The sequence below is a fragment of the Dermacentor variabilis genome, chromosome 10 (genome assembly GCF_050947875.1).
Source record: "Dermacentor variabilis isolate Ectoservices chromosome 10, ASM5094787v1, whole genome shotgun sequence".
NCBI classification, from domain to species: domain Eukaryota; kingdom Metazoa; phylum Arthropoda; class Arachnida; order Ixodida; family Ixodidae; genus Dermacentor; species Dermacentor variabilis.
Window position 1 is genome coordinate 61,988,768 of NC_134577.1, and position 7,757 is coordinate 61,996,524.

Consider the following 7,757-nt stretch of genomic DNA (forward strand, 5'->3'; position numbering starts at 1 on the left):
GATGTTACAAGGACGAACCGACTGCGAGTCTGCTTGGCGAACAAAATTGTAGAGCAATGGTCAAGCGATGATTCCATTTGCGAGTGAATTATTCGCTGCGTGAAATGCACAGCATCGGCTATAACTGCTATAACTATAACTGCTATAACTATAACTGCCCTTATCGTCTAGGAGCGTCCTTTACCTGACAACCGATACAAGAAACAATTCATTCAAAAGCTTCTACTGCGTAAGGTATGTATAAATTTCCATATATTCAGATAAACGCAAATTTATCAATAAGGACACTTATAATCTGGCTCATGCGGAAACCATCTTGACGGTGCTGATAAAGTGCATCCTTATACCCAATAAATGTACCGTTTCCTGGTAACCGTAGGGGCTATCTCCTGTGTTTGTTGTGAACTGCCTTCGCAAGTTCCACCGGTGGCAAATGACCATCGCCTACGTACCGTCGACGTTGTAAGTGCCGTCGGTTATCGGCGTGGGCTGTGTGTTCCACTGGTACTTCCAGGCGTCATCAGGAATGCTGCAATTATTAAGGTATTAGAGAATTACTAGCTGTTACAAAAATTATTCATTTTATGTTTTATCAAACCAATGTTCACTAGAAGTAAAGTCTTGTTTTGTAATCGGGCTACTTGCAATAGTTCGTTCTCATCAAAGACTGACTATGCTGGCTGGCATAGGACGAACGGCACAGTCGGGGCCCTATACTGTGCACAGCACTCATCCACCATACTTGAAACGGCACCTTCGCTTGCACGAACACTGTCAGTTTAACTGTTGGTGTACTTACAACGGGTGCTATGTAGTTTGCTCCCCTGCCACGTTGACAGAATCCTAACAATAATTTCGGAATAAAATGTTGATGCATTGAACATATTCTTTGCATCAATAAATCAGGTTGAAGTATAACAACGACACTGCGCAGATAGTTTCTGCAATTATTACGCAAACCTGCGCTAATATTTGAAAAATTGTCATTCGTACCCGCCTGATGTCACTCGGCAGCGCCGTGGTGAATGTGGCGTTTCCACGCAGATTACAATGATGACTGAGGTCGTATTTGAATTATTTGAAGTTATGGGCTCAAATGACTTGCTCTGAAGAATACATGCAGATTTCTCTCTCTTAGCCAAGTAAGAATTGGAACACTTAGCAAAAAAATTAAGAGTCAAATGAAATCATGATAAACTAGAATGGTGTTCAATAATATTTGTTTTCAAGCGATGCAAAGTTTGCTTCTATGTCACTCGCCGGAGATGATCTCAGAATTCTTAGAAGAATAAAGTTTATTGGGAGAACGGCATGAAAAATATGCTAATCAATATGCTAATCAAGCAAAAACTCGACAGTGGAGGCATAGTTGTATCACGGGCAGCATTACGCACCGTCTGTGATTTGCTTAGTGCAAGGAAATTTTTTTAAACGTGCGCTCACCTAGCCATGTTTTCCAGAATGGCGGATGTTTCCTCCATGTCAGCGCGGCTTGTACTGGGCTGTCCGCGATTGATGCTGCTGCTGGACATCATAGGTGGGGAACTCGCGATTCCGCTTTCAGTGACATGTGTATGGCCTGAGAGAATAACAAGTGTTAGCTCGTCCCTGTGCGCAAGGGTCATTCAACGAGCGTAAATATTTCGTGCTGAAAAAAAAATACCACAGATTTAGTTGAGGTTTAGTGATAGGGTAACCTGACTTCAGTGCTTCCGTATGCGGTGCTCTTTTTGGAAATATGCCTTCAATACACGACGAAAGAGACGCGTGTGACGGAATTTATGCAATGTAGAATTTCCCCCAAGATATGTGCTGTATTTGGTACACCAGAATAGAACACAACATTGCTCCATGCTAAAGAAGAGATTGCGCATTTTTAACTCGATAGCTCTACGAGCCTCGTGTCGTAGATGATCCGGTGTCTGCGTCCGCCGCTGGCGTTGACCCTCTTGTGAGCAAAAAATAATTCCGAAGCAGGCATACCGAACCACGCAGGCCTTCCGTGTAGCGCGAATTCGTTACTGAAATAAATGAATTGAAGTAAATGTGTCAGAAACATAGGAAAGCACGGCTTAACACAACCTACAGACATGATAGCATCAGATTGTAATTTCAATATGCGAGAAAACATCCTTAGCGCGGGAACTCAAACACAAACCCATTTTCTAGTGCTTCTGCCACTCGTAGAGCGGCGTGCCCTTTTCTGTGCAAAAGCATCCAGATGGCGCTCGCAACTGAGAATCCCCGGCCCACGTAATAAGCTACGTTTCTACCAGAAAGCTCGCTTTAGTGCAGAGCGCTTGCCGCCAGCGTTTCCTGGTAAACGTTAATCTTACATAAGCTGCAGTTAGCGGGAAGCGCCAGAAGCGGTCAGGTATCTTTGAATGGTATCGCGTTGCACTCTTAAAGGCGAAGCTAAAGCGTCCTGCAGATTGTGTCGTGTCTGTAATAGGAGTCATATCTTGGCTTTACATTTCCAGCAATAAGCATATTTCTGGCTTTACTAAGGTGCCGATGAAAAATATGCAAAATTCCGTAAGCTACGTTTTGCACCGAAGTTAGTTTCCCTTAACAATAAAGGCCGCGTTTTTGCTATAGGAAAGCTCCTTAGTAGAGCAGAAAACTAAAGTTTAGCTCGGGGTATTCTGTCTAAATACATGAGAAATACGCGCTAACTATTGCTCTAAATTTTCTGAGGTCTGTTGCACTTATAAAAAAGTTTAAATGGAGTGACTGGAGCAAACAATGTTTTGCTTTGGCTGTGAATGTTTTCTATAAAAAATTTTCACTATGCAGGAATTTCTAAGATATGAACAATATCAAACTTTCAAATCTAATGGAGCAATAAAAAGGATAACACAGTTTTGGAAACAGCTAATAATATATCTAAAGTAGTCCGAACGATATAATATGGGGCGCTCTCAATATATGATACAATGTTGCGGGTAGGACTTTTTCAAAACGCTCGTAAACATTTAAAATTTTTGTAAGTTGGTAATTCATGAATTAACATTGGCCGCCTGAGTGCTCAAGCACGTGCAGTATTCCGGGGCTGTGATATCTGTATTTTTTTCGCAGGAACAGAGCTACAAATTTGTAAACTATGTCCTTGTCAGTTGTGTCGACCAAGTATGGCTATCACGCTATATGGTTTTCACGCACCAACTTTCCTCTCAGCTATCCTCTTAATTCGCATTGGGGCTGTTCATACGAAAACCGACACGCTGACGCTCGTAAAGTGTGTCCTCTTCTGCAGTAAATGCACCGCTGTCGTGGCCTATGTAAATGTTCTTTCCGTTGAGGGTTGTTAAGCGTCTTCGCAAGAGGCATCGATGGTCGAAGGCCATGCCGTACGTACCCGTAACGTCCTTGGAATAGCTGAGGCTGTTGAACGCGTTCCACAGGTCTTCGAAGAAGTCGTCACAAATCCTAGAATTGGACATAACTATTGGTATCGGACTCATTGCTTCCAAGTAACGCGGGAAATATCTGATGAAACTTTTGTAAAAGCACAATTTGGAACAAGCAAACTGCTAATTTGTTAATGAACGTGATACGTGCAATGTTTTATTTTACCCAAATCTTCACCTGCTGGCTGGCACAAGCGGAACCCTATGTAATACGTAGAGTGGGGAACGCCCATCGACCGTAGCGGAAACGCCTCCTTGACTTTCACAAACATGGAAGTCAAGTTTAGTTTACTTTAGTGTAGAACTTGAGCTTTTGTTCACTTACGGCGTTTGTGATTAGAGCTATTTAGTTGGATATATGTGTTCAGTTTTCTAACTGTCGTGGCGTCGACTCGCGGAGGAGAATTGCAATGATAATTTCCGCATAGGCGCACCGGAAATCTTTTTATCAAATTGTTCTATAAATAGGGTGAGGCTCAAAAAAGGAGGCTGCGTGAACTTCTTGCATGCTTTGTTTCTGAACAGAGGTGTAATAAAAAGAGATGCTCCTTTCACGCCGGATTGAATTAGCAATCGCCCTGGTGGTATTAGGATTTTCACGGGAATTTAAATGAACGACGAATCATGGATCCGTGCCATGAGGAATATATCGTAAAAATAATTAAAATTGCGAGGAACATGGCTTCCACAGGATAATAGTTAACCGACAGTTGCCTCTTAGGGAAGACTCATCTTCAACACATTAGAAGAGAAGGACTCATAAGTTTAAGTCAAGCATATGTGACGAAAATGTGTTGTTGCCAGCTTGCTTCAGGTATAACACGTATGACGCGCTCCTGCGAAGTCCCGTCTTTGAGGACCACATCCTGGCTGTCCAGCGCGCCCGCGATCCGGCCGGCAGACTAGATTTGTGAGTCCTGTCGTGGGATTTGCCGGGTGCGCGTTTAATCGCGTTTTCCTGCACCCAATAAAAGTTTATTCCCTCACTCACTCAGTCAGGTATGACATGTGCAGCTCACTTTCCCAAAAAATTTATTCGAGTTACAGGGGCATGAACAAGGCGCAATTGCAGACATAAGCCTCAGAAAAGAAACGTAAATGACGGGACGGACATCTGCAGTTGTATACTGCAAATCATTCTAATTGGCGACTCATTTACCATGGCAGCAAAAAAAGTGCCGGCAATGCGGAATGAGGTCGCGTGCTGGCCATGCCCATGCACGAGTTTGTTTAAGCGCCGACGCTAGCTGCCGGCGCGGTAAATCTGGTGAAGCAGTGGGCACTGGCGTGCCGTGTGGGGATGGCTGTTTCTAAAGGTACATCGGACGTACCTGATTTTCTTAGGTTTCGCTAGCTCCCCGAGTCCACGTGAAGGACGTTTGTTTAGTTGAAAGGGTACCATTAGAAAAATGCGCGTTTGAAAGGTCGCGGCGAGCAGCATTCGAAAATCCTGACACGTACCAAATGTTGCTTCATCGCCGGGTTTTCTATAACAGGCACGTAGACCCGTGTGTGTTTTTGCATTTCACCATCAGCGATGATAGGCCGTTGCTCCAGAAACATCAGGGGAAACCTCGAACTCGGCAGGGCAATGCCGTAGCCACTGGGGTGTGCGATGCGGTGACCAAACACATTACTTTGCACCTTAACGACAAACAGCCGCAGCTGTGCTTTCCATGAAAATATTTTCGCATCACCGTGCATCTACGCGCAAAAAAAGAAAGCTAAGAATTATGCCGCCCACGTAGAACGCAGTCTGAAGTTGTCTGTCAAAGGCCTGCTTTGAAGTAAGAAAAAATCTATAGCTATCAACGCCTGTGTTCCTGGTCATAACAACGGGGGCCAATATTTAGCGAGAATTTTTACAAGCGGCAAGACTCACATAGTGCAACGGTCGGACTTGCACGAAGCGCCCTCGAAGAATTCCTGGCTTGTGCTCGGCGTTGCTTCTTCGCCGAAGGTAAACGCAGGAGGCGTGTTTCCACTGTTACTTTCTTCAGCCATGGCTGTTTGGGCGCCTCTGGAGCACTAGCGTCTGTTTTGTGACAGAAGCACGCGGAATCATAGCGCATGCGCAGTCAGTGCCGATGAGGAAATGGAACAAATGAAACGTTTGGCACCTTGGAAACTAGAAGGCAGCCACAGACCTCTTGTGAAAGAAAGAAGCGATAGAGTGGCGCCACTACCTCGACGATAAGATACTCATATTTTAACGGTAGAAGAGGCATTCTAATAACTCGCGCTGCCTTTCCATCATATGATGATAACAGTTTAACCCGCTCTCCCAGTTAAAAACCGTTGACATGAAATGTCTTTTTTAAGGGCAAGCCTTATATTCCTCATGGGTCAAAAGTTTGACCGTTCGGCGTTATGGCATCAAAATTCAAGCGCATGCGGCAATATTTCTTTATCAATAAAAAAGGAGTTCGATCACCTTTTTTCGCGTTGAACGGACACCCTTCTACATAAGCAATGCGGCCACAAACGTGTGCGCGTGTGGTTTCCCGGTTTTATTCATGCCTGGCGAGCAACGCACACGTACGTGTCTTATGACGTTTTGAGGAGCATGAGTACGTCTGCGTCAACTGGAAATGCATCTCTCGTTGTAAGTTAGTGCTGTCTGTTTGCGTAATTTGCGTTTACGTGTCCCTCTCATTCTGCGCTAAATGAATATATAAAATCCTATGTAGCTACCTTCGTCGAATACAGCGCTAAAAAATCATTCAGCGAACCAGCATGTGTCTCCCAATGGTATTCATAGACTTGCCACGGCCGTTCGAGCGTGCCTTTAACCCCGCTTGAACAGTGGAGATGCCTAGGCTACCAAAAAAGAGCAGAAACGAAAAACGAGTTAAGAGATAGCCAGCTATAACATAAAGTAACAACGCATTGGAATGAGAATGTTAAAGTAATTTAAGGAATTACTAGCGCACAGGCTTTCGCTTCATCCTCAGTACCATATGCAAAAGAAATCGTAATGTTCCACTTTTCCTTCTCTAAGGGCTAAGGATTCCAGGGGAAAATTAGTGCACGTGAGACAATTCGGTAATATATATGTATAATGTAAACGATTTCATTTCAAGAACTCTAACTCTTAACGCCGACGAAGTTTGTCCCCGGTCTGTGAGGGGGCGCTGCGGTCGAGTGTAGGGGGATCGTGCGTTCTCGATGTTTGTGTCAACGAGCTCTTGTTACACCCTACTTGCGTGGCCGGCGGGCGCGTTTGACACCGTGATTTTCTTCTTTTGCCTGTTGACTCCGTGAACACGTGGTCACCATTGACAGCTTGAGTGCAATCAGACCGTTGAATTAACAACGATGGCCTCTAGACTAAGTACTTATATTCTTTTTCGAAATAGTGGAAGTTGCTTCGCGCGAGGCTGTAGCCGAGAAGCCTACGTGGCTTGTGGTTGGCGTTCTATCGCTGCTACTGGACGCCTGACATGTGGGCGTAGCGATTCTTTGTTCAGGCGTGTCATAAGATGCGAACGACGAGCAGATGCCAGGTCCGGTACCCTGCGGCCCATTCGGAGTTCTTTCCAGTGATGGCGTCACTGTCGTAAAATTTCTTTCGCACTCGCTACAGGCAGCGCTGATCTAAAAGAAATGCCCTGCTACCTGCATCGCCAATTCGAAAAAATTCTGTTGCACGCACTTTCATGAAATATGGAATTTTCCATATGGAATATGGACTGCTGCTGAAATTAGGAGAACTGTCCAGTAACGCGTAACCGTTCTTTGGTTCCACTCTTAGTTTGCATTTCTTTACTTGGTTTTCGTAGCTTATGCGTGTCTGCCTATCTATCGGTTTCGCGATGTGTAAAAATGCTTGCGCATTAGTAGAATATTCTCAGAATTTCGGTAGCATTTTGTGTTGCTTATCATGTCTGTCCTGCATAGACCACATCATGCTGTATATTGAAACTGTCGGATTGTAACTTGCTCATCAAGCCACGTTTCGGAAATCGTCAATAGATCTACTTTGTTGAGAACGTGTCGTGTTCAATGTCTGTAGAGTGCGCACTAAGAAATTGGATATCCGAGGAAAGCAGCGACAACCCACCTTTTGCTTCGGGCGCAGCTACGCACTGGTTAACCTCACTGTACGCGGTCTTAAGTCTCACTTTGTTCACGCGTTGCATTTCAGAAACGAGAACTCCGTCATTGCGATTCCCTTTGTGGGATTAAATGTGAAAACGTCCTTGGCATTTGGGAGATACAGGCCTTAGGAGCTGGTTGCCTTTGAAGGAGCGACGTAGACAAATTTCAGGGGTAGAAAATTTTTTAGGCTGCGAATCATCTACAATAACACTATTATCCCAGCTCCCAACCAGCTATTCTGTCATC

General features: G+C 44.6%; 1 protein-coding gene across 1 annotated transcript; it reads right to left on the reverse strand.

Moving 5' to 3' along the window:
* Positions 1 to 444: 444 nt before the first annotated feature.
* On the reverse strand, positions 445 to 5,417 carry LOC142559270 (uncharacterized). The gene is made up of 4 exons (XM_075670892.1): positions 5,293 to 5,417; positions 3,359 to 3,429; positions 1,444 to 1,579; positions 445 to 529 (listed from the first exon to the last, which is right to left on the reverse strand). The coding sequence occupies exons 1-4, from the start codon at positions 5,412 to 5,414 to the stop codon at positions 445 to 447; spliced, it is 414 nt and encodes a 137-aa protein (XP_075527007.1). The 5' UTR covers positions 5,415 to 5,417.
* Between the last annotated feature and the right edge of the window lie 2,340 nt (positions 5,418 to 7,757).

Excerpts from the sequence above, each read along its gene's own strand:
- LOC142559270 (XM_075670892.1), bottom strand. The coding sequence starts at position 5,414 with ATGGCTGAAGAAAGTAACAGTGGAAACACGCCTCCTGCGTTTACCTTC. Across the intron at positions 3,430-5,292 it reads AAGTCCGACCGTTGCACTAT|GATTTGTGACGACTTCTTCG; the intron begins GTGAGTCTTGCC and ends GTCCAATTCTAG. Across the intron at positions 1,580-3,358 it reads CTATTCCAAGGACGTTACGG|GCCATACACATGTCACTGAA; the intron begins GTACGTACGGCA and ends TTATTCTCTCAG.